General features: G+C 37.6%; 1 protein-coding gene across 7 annotated transcripts in view; it reads right to left on the bottom strand.

The window, feature by feature from the left end:
- The window catches only part of nav2a (neuron navigator 2a), a 267,454-nt gene that overhangs the window by 73,576 nt on the left and 170,549 nt on the right, over positions 1-23,329 (bottom strand). For all 7 annotated transcript variants that reach the window (XM_067445210.1, XM_067445212.1, XM_067445214.1 and 4 more), the window contains 2 exons: positions 20,163-20,280; positions 7,643-7,695 (listed from right to left, as the gene is read on the bottom strand). In XM_067445210.1, coding sequence (XP_067301311.1) covers positions 7,643-7,695; positions 20,163-20,280 — 171 coding nt within the window. The remainder of the gene's footprint in view (positions 1-7,642; positions 7,696-20,162; positions 20,281-23,329) is intronic.

Genomic DNA, 23,329 nt, shown 5'->3' with positions numbered 1-23,329 from the left:
ACAGTGGAAACAACTTAAAATACTAATAAGAGTCATACAGGTAAGTGTAAGACATCATTTGAAAAACAAAACATTGTGCTTTTGTAAAACAAAATAAACAGGATGGCGCGTTCTGCCGTCCCGGTTTCCTTTCCGTTAAGTTTGTGGAACTCGTCACAAAAACTAATTGAAACTCATCGATGCTGAGTCACAGACTGTATTTGTCGTCTGACTGTATGCACCAAACTGTAACGTTTAGGAACAAATATATGTACCATTACACCCCTAATGACATACATACAGTGGTGGCCAAAATGATTAGGACACCAGACAGATCTGAAAATAATAACTTTGCCTCCAAAAGATTAATTAATTTTTATAATGTTAATGAAACATGCAGATGGTTGCTCTGATCATCAAATATCAGATGAAGTGAGTCATACTGTTTTTATCCACTTTTAACTTTAATTTGGTATGTCCACCTTTTGCAGCTATCACAGCAGCACATCTCTGTGGCATAGTGTCAATAAATCTCCTCTGAGAACATCAACACTAATGTTATCCCATGGCTTCTGCAACTGAACCCAAGGGCCTTCCTTTGAATGCACAATAGATCTGTACAGTTTATTTTTTTAACTCACCCCAAATGTGTGTGTGTGCGTGCGTGCGTGCGTGTGTGTGTGTGTATGTATGTTTATATACAACAAAATCTACTATTTTATTTAACTATTTGAGGGAAAAAATCTAATTCAATTCAATGATTCAATGTTTTTTTATTTATGATGGTAATCATTAGTAAATAATGCACACAAACATTTAAAGGCTACATGCTGTTTAAAAGTAAACATTGTTTATAAAAAAAGATCAAGTGAAAAATAAGTAGCCCTCGACACACACCTAATTAATAATAAGCATTATTATTATTACATTAAGACATAGACAAATCAAATATATTTCTGTCTTTTTCTTCAAGTTAAACCCCATTTTCCTTTTGACAGGTTGCCGTGAAGACCTTTTGAGTTTCGGTGTTTATGATATGGTGATAGTTTTTCTCAAATTAAACTGTAAAATGCTCATAAAAGTGACTGTCAAAGTGGCTCTGGAGGTGAAGTTCATGCATGTGTCCTAGTCTCAGGCCGTTTTTTTTAACCACTAACTGCTGAGATGATACTTAACCTCAACATTCAGATGGTTAAATATATAAACACATTAAGCTGATTAAGGGAGGTATTTGGGCTCATAGTGTAAACTATGTGCATGCTTCAGTGTGTGTGTGGGAAATCAGACCGCACGTCTGCTCCATTCATTTTCAAAATTTCAGTATACCGACTTGGTACCAAAGTGACACCTTGTGACATCCCAAATACATATACATATTTCTTTAAGCGTCTTGGCGATGTTGCCACAGTTCTTCTTGATTTAGTCTGAAACGTAAATTGACATTTCCTACTGACACACTACAGCAAATTATATATAAATAAATGGTTTAAAAAATTGTTTGTGAAAATTTTAACATTTCTACTTTTGCACAGTTTACTATGGGGGTTCACACTCACTATTACTCAACACAAACAAGGAATTTTGTTAAACATTACTTTCATAACTACGGCAAAGAAGAAAAGGAGGAAAACACAAGCAGTAATGGACGCCTCCTCAAAAGAATGTGGCCTGAGTTTTGAATCCTTCCACATCCTGAGCACAAATCACACACAAACAACCTCCTGTGATGATTGACAGACAACCAAATTGGATTAGCTCGCCAATCATTCCCCTTATAATTTATTCCCCTTAACTAACAAAACAAAAGAGTGCTCAGAAAGTGGTCATGCTATACATTGTATATTCACACTCTCCTCTCCCATCATTTTCTGTCCTTAAAAAAGTTTTTTTTTTTTTGTCATTTCTGCCACTTCAAAGTACTATGCTCTGCTAACATCCACCAGACATGTGACCAGAGAATGACTCAGCTGAAGCAACCATCTTTGTGTCAATATGAACCACTAAGTGAGTTACAACACTGAGATTTCCTGTGTGTTTTAGCAGCCCTGTGTCAACAGCCCTCGACATAAATGCAGCGTATCTTGCGAGCAGTTTGCTTTGCTTTGTCTACGCTGCTGGGTGGTTTAAAGAGGGGAGGAGATGGTCTAAAAGGGATCAGACAGAACAAGCAGGTGTAAAAACAGTCCCAAAGATGAATGAGAGAATCTGATGCCATAGCCAGACTGATAAAACTGCTATCAAATGAACACAAAATATCCCCAGGTAACAGATATATTGTTTAAATAGAAACTAACGCTCCACATTTATTTAGAATAGATTTAGAGCAGTTGATAGTACAGCTATAGGGCTTTACATAGCTCACAAAAACTGCTCACATCTCTATTTAAGATTTTTTGCGTGTCATCCAGGTGTCCTGTCACGACTCACGAGCAGCTTGTGCTGTTTGTGTGACTACATCTGCATGGATCTCTCGACTATTTGCAATTGTGTTTGCTGAATAACTGCACTTGTGTAAGCTGATGAAATGAGCCTTGCTGGGAAACAGCCAATCAGAGCTGAGCTCAACATTATTATTCATGACCCTTCCAAATAAGGCAATAACAGCCCATTTAATTCTAGGGACAAATCCTAGGGTTATAAATGGACATGCAAAACCATATCTGGAGTATTTTTGCCCTTACCTAAGCCACATACCTTCTATGTAGATATCAGATAACAATTAAATATTGTATCAATGCCTTTAAAAAAACCTGTTAATCATCCTTATTAGTCAGTTGTTATAATATTTCACTATATGAGGACATTTGGTATAGCCTAACCTGTACACACACACACACACACACACACACACACACACACACACACACACACACACACACACTGAAGACTGGAGTAATGATGCTTGAAAATCAGCTTTGCATCACAGGAATAAATTATATTTTTAAAATATATTAATATAGGAAACCATTATTTCAAATTGCAATAATATTTCACATTATTCCTGTTTTTACTTTATTCTGAAACAAATAAACGCAGACTTGGTGAGCATAAGAAACTTCTTTCAAACACAAAATCAGACTGTTCAAAAGTTTGTTCCATTTGTTTCATTTAATGGTCTTATTGTGCATGATGACTGCACAATAAAAATAAAGAAAAAGAAAAAAAAGATTCATATCATATTGCCTTATCTTACACCAAACTGTAAAGATTTGCCCTGCCTCTGAAACAACTTTCTTTTTGGCCGACCTCACCAAGCCCTCTTAAGGCCCTACATTGTAACACCCATTCCTGATGCATTATGGAGGTAAAATGGGTTGTGTACCGCATTTCATGCTGAACTGTTCCATAAAAGTTAACACATGATAAGCTAGATAAAATATTATGGTCCTCCAAAGCAATTGCGACAAATGCATTCAAATTTCCTAGTTTACAATATGAGCCCAAATACCTCCATTGATCAGCTTAATGTGTTTACATATTTAACCATCTGAATGCTGAGGTTAAGTATAATGTCAGCAATTAACAGTTGCAGCGATATTACTCTAGCGAATGGCTCTTTATGCTAATCAACACGAGTGCTTGTATGTCCAGTGTAAGCTGTTGCTAGAGGCCCATTCGCTGAGTGATTGTGCAATTCCCGCTCTTGATAAAAACACACAATGATTATATTTGCATAATGGCTTTGCTTGCACCTGCTTCCAGCAGTGTTTTGCTTCCTAGCTAAAGACACACACACATAAACAAATACACACGCTGGAATTTAAACAGCTTCAGAGTGACTCGCATACAGGAAAACTGCATTGAGATTCAGAATGCCTTCTGAGACGTACAAAAAGACGTGCATACATGCACATGCTAATACAGTCACCACCGGCTGAGATATAGAAGATGACGAAAGTCTAAAGATCAAAGTATTCACGCAGTTACAGAACGAGAGAAAACTGTGAGCAAAAGAAAAGGAAAAGAGAAAGAAAACGGGGACACAAAGGCTGTGTGTTTCTAAAAGTAGTAAATTACGGTGCAATTTGGTGCTAAGGGGACGGAGCTAATTGATGGAGCCAGAGAAAGAGGAAGTCAGTGAGAGATAGCAATGAGAGAGACGGGTAAAAGAGATCAGCTCCTGTGGTTTGACAATCAGTCCCCTGCCATTCAAACCTCCTCACATCTGAAAAGACCAGCACAGTCATGCTGTTTACTAGCAAACAAAAGTTTTATTTTATAAAGAAGAATCTTGATTTTCCAAAAATGCAATAGTTTTCTGATGATTTAGTCGCATTTACAATAGCTAAGTTTCAACCCAAAGTTTTGAATTTAACTTACACGCAAAATGGGAATAAATTTGTTTCCATCCCATGTGGTCAAGAGAACAAAATCGTCACTTCCTGGAAAACTGAAGCAAAATGCGCATGTAATACAAATGGAAGTTGCTGCAATCGTTGAAGCCACCGTGGCTCTTTTTTCTACATCATGAATGACTTGAGTTTCAGAGCGCACAAATGAAACGCAATAAACTCTCTCATGTTATCTTGCATTCGGGAGTTGCTTCTGGGAGGGAGTTAATCTAAATCATTCTGATGACAGACTTTGGGATGCTGTGCAATAAAACTGATCTGCTGGTTAGTCCGGGTATCCAATCAATCGCATCCTCTATTGAGGAAAAATCACATCCGTTGTTTGGTGCTCATCGGGGGAATTATTCGGTAAATGTTTTTCCTTTGTAATTTATGCACGTTTTCTTATCGGATAAAATAATTATCTGATTCATTTGAGTTTTTATTTCATTTTATGCCCCCTCTTGGAATTTCCATCTAGCGTTTTATTTGATGCAATATACCAAAATTTGCATTAAAAATAGGTAGATGGAAACATAGCTTCTGTATTGAGAAATATACAGCGACCAGCGTGGACTGATTGCTAAAAGGAGTCCGTTAATTTTAGTGAATCAAATACATACAGTGCAACCAGTCAAGCCAAATCCTGAATGAATGACTCTTATGAGTCGGTTCTTTTTTGTTAATCAAAACTGAGTGGTTACTGAATTCGTTTCTGAACCGCAACTTCGCAAGCCATTCCTTTTTCATGTAGTTAAAGACACACATTATTTTATTGTTGTAGTCAGTGGTATCAGCCTGATTTAATATGGTCAATTGTGGGATTGCACTTATGCCAAGACTCCAAAGAGTCTGTATAAACACTCATTTTGAAAAAAGAAAAAAAGAGTATCATGCCACACTACCGTTCAAAAATGTGGGGGTCAGTAAGATTTCTTTTGAAAGCAAGGATGCATCCAATTGATCAAAATCGACAGAAAAGACAATTGTCATATTACAAAATATTTCTATTTAAAATAAATGCTGTTCTTTTTATATTTATATTCATCCCAAAAATCCTGAATTGATTTTATCATGGTTTCCACAAAAATGTGAAGCTACACAACTGTTTTCAACATTGAAAATTAATGTTTCCTGAGCAAACAAATCAACATAGATTGATTTCTGAAGGATATAGATATTTAAAATTGAAATATGTTAACAATAGTACTGTATTTTCATTGACATAAATGCCGCTTTGGTAAGCAAAAGAGACTTCTTTCATTAAAGGGGGGTGAAACACTCAGTTTCAGTCAATCTCATGTCAATCTTGAGTACCTATAGAGTAGTATTGCATCCTTCATATCTCCGAAAAGTCTTTAGTTTTATTATATTTATAAAAGAAATATGTGCTGTACCGATTCTTTCCGGAAAAAACCGAGCGCCTGGAGGCGTATCGTGTGGGCGGAGCTAAAGAATGACGAGCGCAAACAAAGCGGTGACGTCCTCAAGCGTGGAGAAACCCATCGCTATCTCAGCTAATACAGATAATGATCCAGAATCAAATCTGAGGCAGAAATAAATTGAACAGGAGAAACAGCAACAGCAGGACGTCCATCTCTGTGGTATGTACTGTATTTAGTGGCCTGTCAACATTTGTGTGTCTTTACTCGCAGTTTATGAGGACATGATTCGGTTTATGGACTATTGTATGCGACTAACGTTAGACCTTGGCAGTAACAAGCAAAACGGTTTTTGCACGTCAGACTAGTGTAACGTTATACATAGAACAGCAATGGAGTAACCGTTAGCGCGTTTTAATGACGAAGCACGCGATCGTGTCGTTTACTGATGTTTACTCATGCGACGATAGCCAACAGCAGAGACATTTGAAGCAGTTTTACTCACCGGCTGCTTCCAAAGCAGGACCGAACCTTTATCGCTGGGACCGCTGCGTCAAAAACACACTTCTTTGGTATGATTTGGTTAAGTCCTGTGACAGCAGTGGTGTGGAAATCCACTTTGAGACGCGACTGAAGCAATGTTGTGAAGCTTCCCGTCATTTCTGCGTTCAAATCGGTTCAAATGCAGCGCTGCCTTCCCGGAATGCTGTGCTGAAGCGTTGAAGTTGCTCGACGTCAACCATAGGAATAAAGTGGAGCGCGGCGCGGACTATAACCGACAAGTGTTCACGGACGACTGGATCTGCACCTGAGCGAGTGTTTATGGGCGTGCATTTCCTCTCTCGCTCTAGTCACGCGTGCGCGCAACCCTACCGGGAGAAGAGCCGTACGGCCCATACAAGGACCTTCCGCTCTTATTAACGTCAAACCGAGCCATACTCGAAAAAAACTCTCTGAAACTTGTGAGAAACCGGAAGGAGTATTTTTGACACAGAAATACTCAATCAAACGTCCAACATTAGTTTTTGAAACTTTGTCTATGTTTAGGATGGGAATCCAAGTCTTTAAAGGTGTAAAAAGCTCAGTATGCATGAAACAGCATTTCACCCCCCCTTTAAATGAAAAAATGAATACATTATGCACATATTTCCAAATATTTCTTCCTAAGTGTAAAAGAATCACCAATGAAACCAATAAAGAGAATGAATTGTTCATTAGAATCCGAATCTTCATGATTCTTATCGATCTCATGATTCCCTTCCTTATCAACAAAAGCAGCACTGTCTGTCTGGTGAAGTTAGTTGGCCAAAGATCGTAGAACACCAGCCTCCAAACCCAACATCTGCTGGTTTCATCTGGGTTTCATCACTGTCAAAACAAGAGCAATGCCTCAACGGACCACTATTACTATCAAAACCTCTAGGAATAACAAAACTCACGTATGGACCAATCTACCATGAAAAAGCTCTTTGAAAATGATTCCTTTGTTGCACCCAATCAGGCTTGACAGCGGCCTTTGTAATGGAGACATGTCAAAAGCAACCGCTGCTTCTCTGTTCATGTGTGATACTACCGTCACTGATCCTCAGACTTCTAGAGTTTGTTTTGCTTAGCTATGGCTTGGCTAAAATAGCTCTTTATGTCTATAATCTGGCTTGTGCTTCCTCCAAACCTATACATTTGCTGATGGTTTTGAGAGTTTTTTAAGTTTCTGCCAAACTACCCCCAGATGTTTATAAAGAAAGACCGCAAGAGAAGCAAAAATAACAGTATTAAAGTGCAAGTCCATACTGTAAGCCAAGCATGCTGTGAGAAAGTGTTTCTGAAGGTTCAGTGTATTAGTGTTTCCCTGGACTGATATAATATTGTCTTTTAATGCACATATACTCCAATTGTCAAAATCACACCATCACTAAAAACAACACTAAAGACAATAAAGCAAGTCCTTACCATCTGAGAACGACTCTTGGGGCATCCATTAATGTCCTCAATCTTCTCATTCGCTGCGGTATCCGGAAAAACAGAGAAATACGGACAAATTAATTTACGAAAGAAAACATGTTGGCAGATTTCCTTAATTGTAAGCCTGAAGCGCAGTATGTCCTTTCTGAGTCTGTGCTGGACGGATTTTTGACCCCTAATGTGGAAACTAGATCCAGCTTGAGCAACTGTGTGGCAAGGCCTGCTGGGATGCGACTGCTTCGGGGCTTTCCTGAGGGTGACTGCTCTCCACCCTGCATCCCGGCGGGCCAGGCCCGGCCCCACCCCCCTCACCCCATGGCAGCTGAAACAGGGCCGTTCGCTCACAGCTGACAACTGCACACACGCTTACAATGACAGCTACATGCCTGCAGGAATCACTTTACCTCCTGCGCTGTGGGAAAAATGTGTCGGGAATGTGTAAGATGTCAGGTGAGTAAGCATGGAAGACAGAGACATCTGAGACGGTCTGTCTCAGTGCTCAGTGCAGGGACTCTGGGACTACAGGGGAACCATTTGGGTGGCTTTGACACAATTAGTTTTTTAATCATCATTTTATAATGTTGTTAAATTAGTATAGTATAGTAATTTGTTTATTTTTTACATGTACCATGATGTTTTTTTTACCACGTTATTTTCCAATTTCACTTTAATATCAAAATTTGGAAATTAAAATAATATTAAAGCTGCGAGCAGCGATGACGGGCCCAAGCCGGGGGCACCGCCACCCCGGTGGCATCAGCTTAACTGTGCACAGCAGGCAATAGGCATTTAATATGGGAAAAAATAAATAAAGGGACTATGTCAAAGTCATTTGAATTCACCTCATTATATGCAGCAACTGGTGCTGCTATGACCAGGAACCACAACACTCACATCTCTGAGATCAATTACATTTTATTCTTTAATATTATGTCAGGTGATGTCAAATGTCAATTTCAAAATGAATGCAGAATACTGTCCAAATGCTGAAGTTGTATTATCCTTACACTTCTCTTAAAAATAAATTAAGCCAAATCACAGAGACTGCAACAATGATTTTAATATCAGTGTCAGGTAAGAGTAATATGCGTGCATAAAATTTATAGAAGTTTATTATAAACAGCCACTTTTATAAGATCATGTGAAATTATATTTTTTTTATCCATTTGAATTTTATCAATAAATAATTAGTTTAAAGAGGTGTCATACGTGATCTTTGCAAACACAGCACATGACCTTCTTTAAAGCCCATGTTATAGAAAACAATTAAAAGTATTAGGATATCACTTTCAATTATGTGCAAATGTATTTTTTGCAACTCAAAATATTGTAAGTTCAGAAGACCAGTGTTATATATATGTATAATACATTTTTTAAAACTTATTTTTCACAATAAAGTGATAGATATTGCTGATAGCTTTTGATATGAAAGGGTTAAATTATGAAAAACAAGAAACAAGGCGACATACACAGAGTGAGAGAGACCCCCTCCACACACACACAGAGTGATCCTGAGAGAGGGAGAGTGGGGGGGGGGGGGGGTAAGGACAGACACAAAATCTAAACAGTGAGAGAACATTGTTTTTATTTCACTGTCTGAAAACACTGTTTTGCAATAACAACAATAGTTTTATCTTCAAAACAGTGTTCCCTAGGACATATCCAACCTGGTTACTAAATAAGGCAACACTCCCACCTTCTGGTTATTCTATATGCCGGTAGCTCATTGGTTCTCATTTTTGTCCTTAAACAAAAGGCATTAATCTTCTCATTTTTTTAAGTTACACACACTACTTTTTTTTCCTTTTCTTTTTAAAGACAATTAAATGTGTTTTTTCTTTTGTTAGTAATGTTTTTTTAAATATTTATATATTTTTATTAATAATTATTTGTATTAACACAATTATTTAACTAATTATATAAAACAATATTGTCAGTGCCCTACAAATAAACTGGTTTTATACATTAATTTTTTTATTCAAACCCAGAATAATATGTTTAATCCTTTAATGCAGGCCAAAGCACAGCATTGAGAGGTAATCTTTTTAGACAGAAGAGTGGCTCTCTCTCTCACACACACACACACACACACACACACACACACACACACACACACACACACACACACACACACACACAGACACACAGACACACACACACAGACACACACACACTGTAGAAATCAGTGACACGTGTCCCAATGAGTCTGTGTGCATTCAGGTTGAAGTCCCCACCAGGCTAGAAAAAAGAACACGCACACACAGTAGTAATGCTGAAGAATGCTGCAGGCAACTCTTATCAGTTAAGCCCATCCACCATCCCCCATCCACAACAACCCCCCCCCCCCCCCCCCACACACACACACACACACACACTGTAGAAATCAATGACACATATCCCCATGAGTCTGTGTGCATTCAGGTTGAAGTCCCCACCAGGCTAGAAAAAAGAACACACACACACACACACACACACACACACACACACACACACACACACACACACACACACATGTCTGGTTCACTATCTATTTGGGGACTCACCATAGGCATAATGGTTTTTATGCTGTACAAACCATATTCTGTCCTCCTACACTGCTCCTACCCCAAAACCTACCCATCACACAAAACTTTCTGCATTTTCACCTTTTCAAAAGAACTCATTCTGACTGATTTACAAGCTTTTGTACCCATTGGGAAGTCCCATGAGTCTGTGTGCATTCAGGTTTAAGTCCCCACCAGCCTAGAAAACCATTCTCACACACACACAGAGGCAAGTTTTTTGCTTGAAAACTTATACAATATTGCCCTCTACTTGTCATTTAAGGGAGAGCATAAGTGTTGAAAAAAAACACAAAAAAAACAGTGTGATATATAGAATAACCAGCAGGTGGGAGTATAGCCTTATTTATGAACCAGGCACTTGTGTGCTTTTTTTGTGTTTTTTAGGCTTTTGCTACGGGAAAACCGTTTGAGATATCCAATAACCGTTCGCATTTTAGCATCTTCTGTATATTTACTTCATGTTGTCCGAGTTTGGAGGAGATTGAATGAATCGCTTTTGAGGAGAAGGTAAAAACTCAGAGCTCGCTTTCGACTTCTTGTTATCTTCCAACCAAATTATCTGACTTCCTGTTGGTCAGAGCTAATGACTTTAAATTAGAAAGTTGTCCGGCTCGAAATGTACAATATATATACCGAGTTTGGTGACTGTAGATAAAACTAACCCCCCGCTTTGGACAAAAGATGGCGCTACTGAGCCCCTCTACCACGCCCGTTTCTGAATCTTTGCTTGCATCTTCTGGACAGCATGTCTGATGTGTGTGTTGAGTTTCATGCAATTTCAAGCATGTGAAGTGTCTCAAAAACACCAAAAAAGATTATTAGACTTTGACACGTTGCCATGACAACAGTTTTTCTAGAATCAGGAATCCATTCATATGTCTATATCTGCCATGTTTTGACATTATACTGATGAAGTTTGAAGTAAATCGGGTGAAAATAAGATGGGGATTTAAAGCAATTTTGAAAGTGACACACTTCCTGCTGCCAGTTGGTGGCGCTATAACTTTGTCTCACAAAAGTCATATCCATGTGATCGGCCTCTTACAACGAACACACAGCTGAAGTTTCATCAAAATGAATTAATGTATGCAAAAGTTATAACACACTTCCTGTTTCCTTTTTCTCGCCATAAATTCGTCTCTTCGCCACGGCCTAACCGTTTGAGATATCAAAAAGTTGCTCGCAATTTAGCATCCTCAGTGTCTTGACTTCATGCTGACCGAGTTTGGTGCTGATCGGGTGAATAGTCTAGGAGGAGTATTGCAAATTCCAGAGCATGCGTTTTCCGAACAACCCATAATAGCTCACTTCCTGTTGGGCTGACGCATAACTCAGAGCACGAAAGTTGTTCGGCCCGATGAGCTCTATATGTGTACCGAGTTTCATATATGTACGTGCAAGTGTGTTTGATTTATAGACCACGTTTTCAGAGCCCACTTTAGGGGGCGCTGTCGAGCCCCCCTGCAACGCCCGGGTCCCAGCCTCAGCCCGGCCCTGATGGCCGCGCATTCTGATGCGTGTGCAAAGTTTCAAGAGTTTTCGAGCATGGGAAGGGCTCCAAAAATGCCCAAATAGTCGGTAAAAAAAATAATAATATATAATTAAAGCTGCGAGCAGCGATGACGGGCCCAAGCCGGTGGCACCACCACCCCGGTGGCTTCAGGCAAATTGTGCAAGACAGGCAATATGCATTTAAACAGGAGAGTATTTTAAAATCGCTCAAATATGCCACATTTACCGCAGCAGCTGGTGCCGCTATGACCACAAGCCACACCCTGGAATTTAAATATAGATGAATTCTAATGTAATATGATATAATAGGTAATTTTCAAATATGTGCAAAGTTATCTTTTGCAGCTCAAAATTTTGTAAGTCCAGAAGGCCAGTATTTAATTCATGGTCTTTTTATTTTATTAACACAATTGTTAAACGAATTATATAAAACTATATTGTTAGTGCCTTACAAATGAAGTTGGATTCACCACATTAACTGCAGCAGTTGGTGCTGCTATGACTACGAACCACAACAGTCACATCTATGAGATCAATTCAATTTAATGAATCAGTTTCATGTCAGATGATGTCACATCGATTTTAAATGAGCGCAGAATACCGTCCGAATGGTGATATTGTATTATCCTAACACTTCTCTACATGTGTTTTTGACCTACCTTAGCTATTTACAATCTTATGCAATTAAGCATGCTTTCATTTCAATATTTGTAGCATCCAATAAAAAAATGTTAATTACAAAATTACCAATTGGAGCCAAATCACAGAAACTGCAGCAATAATTTTAATATTAGTGTCAGGTAAGAGTAAGATGCGCGTCTAAATTTTAGGGAAGTTTATTATAAACTTTATTATAAAATTTACTTAGACTGACTGGGTAAACCCAGCCTGATCTGCCAGCGATTTGACTTCGCCCTGCAACACAGTCTGAAAACCTGTACATTCATTTCTACTGCTTCTGTTACACTTTTGCGGGAACAAATCACAGACTAACTTATTCACCTGGCACGCTATTGGCGAGTTTAGTAGTCTGTTTAGTTGACTATCCAATTGCATACAGAGTCATTCAAATAATGCTCATTGATCACATCTTAAATTGAGCTTGGTCTGGTGATACCCAGACAACTTATAAACTAGAAAATCATGTGAAATTTACTTTTTAAATCAATTTGATTTTTATCAGTAAATAATTAATTTTAAGACATGTGTCTTTTCAAAAACAGAATGACCTTCTGTAAAGCCCATGTATAGAAAACACGCGCACGCGCACACACACACAAACACACACACACACACACACACACACACACACACACACACACACACACACACACACAATTTCAAGCATGCTAAGTCTCAAAAACACCCAAAAAATTATTTGATTAATTAATCATTATTAATTAATTATCATTAATTATTTATTAATTAAAATGACACTTTGCCATAGCAACAGTTTATAAAATATCAGGAATCCATTCGTATGTCTATATCTGTCATGTTTTCACATTATACTGATGAAGTTTGAAGTAAATCGGGTGAAAGTAAGACAGTGATTTAATTTTTTTTCAAAAAGTGACACATCCTACTGCCAGTTGGTGGCGCTATAACTTTGACTGAATATTGGAATGTAGATGTCTTCAGGCCAGGACTCTTGTCAAACATGTGAAGTTTGAGGCAGATCGGACATTGTATGCCTGAGGTACAACAAATTCCTGTGTCATGGCGAAACATCAACATTTGTGAGGCCGCCACAGACACACCCTTCAGGGAAAACTCAAGATCTTCCCAATTTAACACCACAAAGGCCTTTAGATTAGACTGTGCAAATACGATGTTGATATGATTAAATCTCTAGGAGGAATTTGTTAAAATACAACGTCTGGCAATGGCAAAAACTGCACCAATTTACCAAAGAAAATTCAAAATATCTCACTTCCTGTTGGTTTTTCAGATTTGGCGCCTTGGGTCTTTTTTGTAGGTATTGGGCTGCTGAATGCGTCTACTGAATTTTCATACTCATACATGAAACGTAGCGTGAATGACGCTTAATTTAAATTTTGTAGGTGGCGCTATCGAACCATTTTGCCACACCTAATTCTGAAACCCATATCAGATGTATGTTTTCACCACTTCTGATGCGTGTGCAAAGTTTCATGAGTTTTCATGCATGTTTAGGCCCTCAACAATGTAATTCATTTGGGAAAAGAAAAATTATGGTTTTAGCAATTACAATAAGGTCCTCACACCTTAAGCCCTAAATATCTGAGTTCCTGTTCGTCGGAGCTAATGACTGTAAATTAGAAAGTTGTTCAGCTCAAAGAGAACAATATATATACAGAGTTTGGTGACTGAAGATAAAACTAACCCCCCCACTTTTGACAAAAGATTGCATTACTTTTGTCAAAAGATGGCGCTACTGAGCTCCTCCACCATGCCCGATTTTAAGTCTTTGCCCATATCTACTGGACAGCATGTCTGATGTGTGTGTTGAGTTTCATGTAATTTGAAGCATTTTAAGAGTCTCAAAAGCAGCGAAAAAGAATGTTATAGTTTGATGTGTTGCCGAAGAAAATTCAAAATATCTCACTTCCTGTTGGTTTTTCAGATTTTGCGCCTTGGGTCTTTTTTGTAGGTATTGGGCTGCTGAATGCGTCTACTGAATTTTCATACTCATACATGAAACGTAGCGCGAATGACGCTTAATTTAAATTTTGTAGGTGGCGCTATCGAACCATTTTGCCACACCTAATTCTGAAACCCATATCAGATGTATGTTTTCACCACTTCTGATGCGTGTGCAAAGTTTCATGAGTTTTCATGCGTGTTTAGGCCCTCAAAAATGTAATTCATTTGGGAAAAGAAAAATGATGGTTTTAGCAATTACAATAAGGTCCTCACACCTTAAGCCTTAAATATCTGAGTTCCTGTTCGTCGGAGCTAATGACTGTAAATTAGAAAGTTGTTCGGCTCAAAGAGAACAATATATATACAGAGTTTGGTGACTGAAGATAAAACTAACCCCCCCACTTTTGACAAAAGATTGCATTACTTTTGTTAAAAGATGGCGCTACTGAGCTCCTCCACCATGCCCGTTTTTAAGTCTTTGACCATATCTACTGGACAGCATGTCTGATGTGTGTATTGAGTTTCATGTAATTTGAAGCATTTTAAGAATCTCAAAAGGAGCGAAAAAGAATGTTATAGTTTGATGTGTTGCCGTGGCAACAGTATATACAATATCAGGAAGTGCTTACCAGCTTTATATCTGCTATGGTTTGACATTATACTGATGAAGTTTGAAGTATATCGGGTAAAAATAAGATGGTGATTTCAAAGCATTTTGAAAGTGACACACTTCCTGCTGCCAGTTGGTGGCACTATAACTTTGACTCACAAAAGTCATATCCATGTGATCAGCCTCTTACAACGAACACACAGCTGAAGTTTCATCAAAATGAATTAATGAATGCAGAAGTTATAACACACTTCCTGTTTCCCTTTTCTCGCCATAAATTCGTCTCCTCGCCACAGCCTAACCGTTTGAGATATCAAAAAGTTGCTCGCAATTTAGCATCCTCAGTGTCTTGACTTCATGCTGACCGAGTTTGGTGCTGATCGGGTGAATCGTCTAGGAGGAGTATCGCAAATTCCAGAGCATGCGTTTTCCGAACAACCCATAATAGCTCACTTCCTGTTGGGCTGACACATAACTTAGAGCACGAAAGTTGTTCGGCCCGATGAGCTCTATATGTGTACCGAGTTTCATACATGTGCGTGCAAGTGTGTTTGATTTATAGACCACGTTTTCAGACCCCACTTTAGGGGGCGCTGTCGAGCCCCCCTGCCACGCCCAGGTACCAGCCTCAGCCCGGCCCTGATGGCCGCAGATTCCGATGCGTGTGCAAAGTTTCAAGAGTTTTCGAGCATGATAAGGGCCCCGAAAGTGCCCGAATAGTCGAAAAAGCTAAATTGTCCTTAGAAGAACAATAGGGCTCTGCGCCCTTTCAGGGCTTGGGCCCTAATAATAATTAAAGCTGCGAGCAGCGATGACGGGCCCAAGCCGGGGGCACCGCCACCCCGGTGGCATCAGCTTAACTGTGCACAGCAGGCCAATAGGCATTTAATATGGGAAAAAATAAATAAAGGGACTATGTCAAAGTAATTTGAATTCACCTCATTAACTGCAGCAACTGGTGCTGCTATGACCAGGAACCACAACAGTCACATCTCTGAGATCAATTACATTTTATTCTTTAATTTTATGACAGGTGATGTCAAATGTCAATTTCAAAATGAGTGCAGAATACTGTCCAAATGCTGAAGTTGTATTATCCTTACACTTCTCTTAAAAATAAATTAAGCCAAATCACAGAGACCGCAACAATGATTTTAATATCATAATATAATTTAATATCATTGATATTTTAATATCAGTGTCAGGTAAGAGTAATATGCGTGCATATAATTTATGGAAGTTTATTATAAACAGCCACTTTTATAAAATCATGTGAAATTTTATTTTTTAATTCATTTGAATTTTATCAATAAATAATTAGTTTAAAGAGGTGTCATACGTGATCTTTGCAAACACAGCACATGACCTTCTTTAAAGCCCATGTTATAGAAAACAATTAAAAGTATTAGGACATCACTTTCAATTATAAGCAAATGTATTTTTTGCAGCTCAAAATTTTGTAAGTTCAGAAGACCAGTATTTAATTAAAGATATAATATATGTTTTAGTTTTACTTATTTTTCACAATAAAGTGATAGATATTTGTGATAGCCTATGAAATGAAAGGGTTAAATTATGAAAAAACAAGAGACAAGGTGACACACACACAGAGTGAGAGAGACCCCCTCCACACACACACACACACACACACACACACACACACACACACACACACACACAGAGAGAGAGAGAGAGTGATCCTGAGAGAGGGAGAGGGGGGGTAATTTTTGTTATATTTATATATTTTTAATTATAATTATTTGTAGTAACACAATTATTTAACTAATTATATAAAACAATATTGTCAATGCCCTACAAATAAACTGGTTTTATACATTTATTTTTTTATTCAAACCCAGAATAATATGTTTAATCCTTTAATGCAGGCCAAAGCATTGAGAGATAATCTTTTTAGACAGAAAAGTGTCTCTCTCTCTCTCACACACACACACACACACACACACACACACACACACACACACACACACACACACAGCCACACACACACAGCCACACACACACACACACACACACACACACTCACACACACACACACACACACACACACACACACACACACACACACACACACACTCATATCTGGTTCACTATCTTTCTGGGGACTCACCATAGACGTAATGGTTTTTATGCTGTACAAAACATTAATTCTGTCCTCCTACACTGCTCCTACCCCTAAACCTACCCATTACACAACTTTCTGCATTTTCACCTTTTCAAAAGAACTCATTATGTGTGATTTATAAGCTTTTGTACCCATTGGGAAGTCCCCATGAGTCTGTGTGCATTCAGGTTTAAGTCCCCACCAGGCTAGAAAACCATTCACACACACACACACAGAGGCAAGGTTTTTTGCTTGAAAACTTATACAATATTGCCCTCTACTGGACATTTAAGGGAGAGCATGTGTTGAAAAAAAAAAAAAAAAAAAAACACAGTGTGATATATAGAATAACCAGCAGGTGGGAGTATAGCCTTATTTATGAACCAGGTACTTGTGTCCCTATTTTGTGTTTTTTAGCCTTTTGCTACGGGAAAACCGTTTGAGATATCCAATAACCGTTCGCATTTTAGCATCTTCTGTATATTTACTTCATGTTGTCCGAGTTTGGAGGAGATTGAATGAATCGCTTTTGAGGAGAAGGTAAAAACTCAGAGCTCGCTTTGCCACTTCTTGTTATCTTCCAACCAAATTATCTGACTTCCTGTTGGTCAGAGCTAATGACTGTAAATTAGAAAGTTGTCCGGCTCGAAATGTACAATATATATACCGAGTTTGGTGACTGCAGATAAAACTAACCCCCCCACTTTGGACAAAAGTGACACACTTCCTGCTGCCAATTGGTGGCGCTATAACTTTGACTCACAAAAGTCATATCCATGTGATCGGCCTCTTACAACGAACACACAGCTGAAGTTTCATCAAAATGAATTAATGTATGCAAAAGTTATAACACACTTCCTGTTTCCCTTTTCTCGCCATAAATTTGTCTCTTCGCCACGGCCAAACCGTTTGAGGTTTCAAAAAGTTGCTCGCAATTTAGCATCCTCAGTGTCTTGACTTCATGCTGACCGAGTTTGGTGCTGATCGGGTGAATCGTCTAGGAGGAGTATCGCAAATTCCAGAGCATGTGTTTTCCGAACAACCCATAATAGCTCACTTCCTGTTGGGCGAAGCTTATGACTATGAGTGCGGAAGTTGTTTGGCCCGATGAGATCTATAAGTGTACCGAGTTTCATACATGTACGTGCAAGTGTGTTTAATATATAGACCCAGTTTTTCAAGGGGGCGCTGTTGAGCCCCCCTGCCACGCCCGGGTCAAAGGCCTCTGCCAGACCCTGTTGGCCGCGCATTCTGATGCGTGTGCAAAGTTTCAAGAGTTTTCGAGCATGGGAAGGGCCCCAAAAATGCCCAAAAGGCGAAAAGATAATAATAATAATAATAATAATCCTTAGAAGAACAATAGGGCTCTTCGCCCTTTCAGGGCTTGGGCCCTAATAATCCTTAGAAGAACAATAGGGCTCTGCGCCCTTTCAGGGCTTGGGCCCTAAATATATAACATCACAATTTACCAGTTGGTTTGCCATGTCTTCTAAATAATTTGCTATTTAATCATTATTTTACAATGCTATTTGATCACTATTTTATTTAAAATACATAAGACACAATTAAGAATGCATTCATTTCACTGCATGAGATGTCAAAATATATATTACAAATATCAGGGTGGCATCTGCTGACATATTCTAGACCTCAGAATCCATTTCAGTCATTATTTAATTTGTATTTTTTTAACATATACCATGATATTCTTTGAAGTAACATGTATATTATTAATTATTTAATTATCATATGTAAGTACCATGGCATTTTCCAACTTGACTTCAATATCACAATTTGGAAAACAAATAAAATATATAACATCAAAAATCTTATTTAATCAATTTTATCAGTAGGTCAGCGTCACAGGTCTAAACTATACACTGGTCCTCCTGCATTCATTTTATTGCATTAGTCATCATATCATCCCCTGTAAATTGGTCTGAGCTCTAAATATCTATTAAACATTTTTATATATTTTTATTTTATTTCCATCAGCTCCTTTTAATATAAAAAAGTAAATATGTGAAGCATGTTATTGGTTGCCTAGAGCATTTATGTCTGTCAGACCAGGCAGGTCGGATTTCAGCTTCAACTGGCCAGTGTGTCATTCCCTTGAGATAGGAAAAGAAAAACAGGACAAAGTGGGATGACCACAATGATGAGTCATATAACACCGCCGGCACTTTACCCCACAACACTGTTCTCTCTGCTGTTAAGTAACCAAATGCTTTCTGGCTCTGGCAACATTTTTTGGAGGACAGAGGTAAAGAAAAACTCTATTTTGGTATGCCAATAGGTAGGCAATAGTTGTTGAGATACATTTTTCTTACTGAGCACTCAGAAGTATGTAGATAGTATTGAATCATTAAAAACTACTATTACAATTGGCTGGATATTTAATTAAGTCTATTATGATGGATCAAACTTAAAATATTAGTGACTGAAAGGCATAGTTAATTCAGACTGTTCTGAATAATACAAAGACAATAAATGAATAAATACATACATTCATACTAGTTTGAAATGCATTTTAAGTATAATTTAATAAATTAAATGTCAGTGAAAAATGCATGTTTACAATTCAAGATGACTGATAAATTATAAATGCATATATTTCACGTCACAAGCTATGTATAAATATAATATTTTTATAATTTTGTTATGTAATTTTAGTCCAATATTATCTAATTTTAGTCTAATAAATCGATACACTGAGCACAAGATGAGCAAAATAAATAAATAAAAGAAGCAATAGTTTGTGATCCATTTCTTATATAGTTTACTAAATCCAATATTTTTGGTGTAATAAATGCATGCTTTAAACTCACGAGTAGCCTACTGTTCACAGATTATTCATTTATTCATCATAATACTCTGTGATGTCTTTATTTTTAACAATAAGTCAATGCTTATTTCGGTCGAAATTACAAAAAATAAATAGTAGTAATGATTAGCGAGCAAATTATATTAATTATATCATTTTATATAATTAGTGAAATGTATGCAATATGTACATCAATCACAGAAAATCTTGGCTCAATTCTTTTAGCCTGTTATAGAAAGTGAATCGCTCACCGATAACCTGGATGATCTCAGCCAGCAGCACGCCATCGCTCACATCCTGCTGCAGGTCTTTAATCAGACGCTTGTGTCCCGACTTAGCCAAGTAGTGATTCGCCCAGTCCGTGTAGATCTGTCAACACGAGAGGAGAAACCTTGCTTATAAATCCATCCATCAACAAAGTTAAAACAACTCGGATTCACCGCGACTTGGAGAAGACTGAGCGCCGCGTCTCTCCGGCTCCGCGCTCTATTCAAACCAACTCCATTGTGCCTTATTCAAGTTATTCAGCACTAATAATGCTCGAATTCTCCCGTCTGACATCACAGAAAAGCCCCTTCACTGGGACAGGAGGAGGGAGACCCCGAGGGAGCTTAAATTAACCCTCTGAATGGGTTTGAAAAGAGTCATGTGTTGTTTGCTGTCCAAAAACATTCCCGCGTCCCGTTACAAGTTAGGGAAAGCGGAAAACACAACGAGCATTAAAATGCGGAAACGACCAAATTATCACGTTTGTTTGGAAAATAAAGGAAAAGATTACATTAAATACGTCTTTTAGTTTTGTTTTAGCATATTAAATGAAGTAATAATGATACATTTCCACATAAACAACACAATACAGTAGGTATGCTTTTCTATTTTTGTTTTATTGTATATGATGCAAGCTTCACACACACAATCAAAGGCCTGCCTGGCAGTAGGCTCAAACACATTCCCACATGGGGGTTGAAGAGCATGTGGGGAGTGTTTCATGAGTAAATAAAGGCTGATGGTATTATTGCGGTTACTCATGTGAGGAATCCGTTTCCTAGATGGGAAATAACAGGTGCACCCTCAGTCCCTGTATGTACCATCGAAATAAACACGCGTTCCCTCAAATCCCCCATCAGTCATTTCTACTTAAAACAGAAGGCAAAGCCCTTACGGAGAGCAATGACCAAAGTCAATGGAGAAGTGTAGACGTTGATGCTTTGAAGTTTTGCGGGCTAAGTGAGTCAGATGTGATTAAAGGTGAGATGAAGACAGTGAAGGTAAGGGTAAACATGCCTCCAAGCAACAGAAGAGAAGTAATGCTGACAGGTGACATTTGTGTGTCAGATTGAACCAGGTCACCACCATGTAATCGCTACCGTTTCATGTCATAAGAAATCAGCTAGTTCATCTGCTATTCCTTTTACTGCATTACAGGTATTTGTATCAATGTCTTAAAGTTGCAATATCATTTTTGATGTTTTACTGGCTGAAAGGACAGTGGTCTTAAATCTTGGCAATGACATAATTCATGAGCACACTAAATCAAATGTTCGGTTCCCTATTCCATTGTTTTCACAGGCATATTCCTACATTATTAATGTCCCACAACAGAAAGTTATTTACTTGGCCGCTGATATGACTGGGATCTTCATCGTGATTTTGACCATATTTGTGAAAAATATGCATTTCTTAATGCACAGAAGTTAAAGAAAATAATGTGTAGCTCTAGCTCTTTTTAAAACACCAACAGTCAAAACGTTTTGGGGGCAGTAATATATAATTTGTAATAAGATATAACAAGTACGCATTAAACTCGAAAATCAAAAATAAAAGTTAATACATTTATAATGTAAAAAAAAAAAAAAAAATATATATATATATATATATATATATATATATATATATATATATATATATATATATATATATATATATATATATATATATATATATATTTCAACTTAATTCATGTTCTTCTGAACTTTCTATACATCAAAAAATCCTGAAAAACTTTTCTACAAAATTATTAAGCAGAACAAATGTTTTTAACATTGATATTAACAAATGTTTATTGGGCAGGAATTCAGAATATTAGAATGACTTCTAAATTTACATTTATGAATTAAATACATTTTTAAAATATATTCAAATATAAAATGGTTATTTCAAATGTATTTTTATTATTATTCACAATACCAATACTGTTTTTAATAATAAATTAATGCAGCCGGTATGCAGAAGAGACTTCTTTAAACAAAAAACAACAACTACAATCTCACCGAATGACTACAATCTACCTTAAAAATGACTGAAGATAAAGGGTTAGTTCACCCAAAACTGACATTGATGTCATTAATGACTCACCCTAATGTTGTTCCTCACCCGTAAGACCTCCGTTCATCTTCAGACACAGTTTAAGATATTTTATATTTAGTCCGACAGCGTATCTAAGTGTATGCACACTATACTGTCCATGTCTAGAAAGAGAATAAAAACATCATCAAAGTAGTCCATATGGGACATCAGTTAGTTAATTAGAATCTCTTGAAGCACCGAAAATACATTTGGGTCCAAAAATATCAAAAACTACGACTTTATTCAGCATTGTCTTCTCTTCTTTGTTTGTGTTCAATCCTCAAATAAAGATTCAAATGGTTATGAATCAGTGAATCAATCAATGATTCGTATCGCCAGTGTCACGTGATTTCAGCAGTTTGGCACGCAATTCAAATTATGAATCAGTACGCTGATTCATAACCATTCAAATCTTTATTTGAGGATTGAACACAAACAAGGAAGAGAAGACAATGCTGAATAAAGTCGTAGTTTTTGTTATTTTTGGACCCAAATGTATTTTCGATGCTTTAAGAGATTCTAATGAACTAACTGATGTCACATATGGACTACTTTGATGATGTTTTTATTCCCTTTCTGGACATGGACAGTATAGTGTGCATACACTTAGATACGTTGTCGGACTAAATATAAAATATCTTAAACTGTGTTCTGAAGATGAACGAAGGTCTTATGGGTGAGGAACATATATATATATTGAGATGTATATTGAGATATTTTCCTCTACGGTAAAAGCCATACTTGATTACTAATAAACCTCCATATACTGTATATGCAATCTGAATCAGCACTTATGATGACATTTATGCTGTGAAATAGACTGACCTTTATACTCTGAGTCACTGAGGCAGGACACTTCAGTCACACACACACACAAAAGCAGCACTTAGGAAATCTTCCCCACACAAATCCTGCTTTGTTGTGTGGACATCAGACTAGCATCTATTATTTCTGCACACTTCTGAGGCTGTTGCTTTGTCCAGTCCACTCATGACCCGAGCATGATCTGTTCTCTGAGTTCACAGACGTGCCTGAGGCGTGATTTGTCACAGAACAACTCGGGTGCAAACCA

The sequence above is a fragment of the Pseudorasbora parva genome, chromosome 1, assembly GCF_024679245.1.
Source record: "Pseudorasbora parva isolate DD20220531a chromosome 1, ASM2467924v1, whole genome shotgun sequence".
Classification (NCBI taxonomy): Eukaryota; Metazoa; Chordata; class Actinopteri; order Cypriniformes; family Gobionidae; genus Pseudorasbora; species Pseudorasbora parva.
The sequence above is the reverse complement of the archived record's forward strand: the minus strand, read 5'-3'. Positions and strand labels throughout refer to the sequence as shown.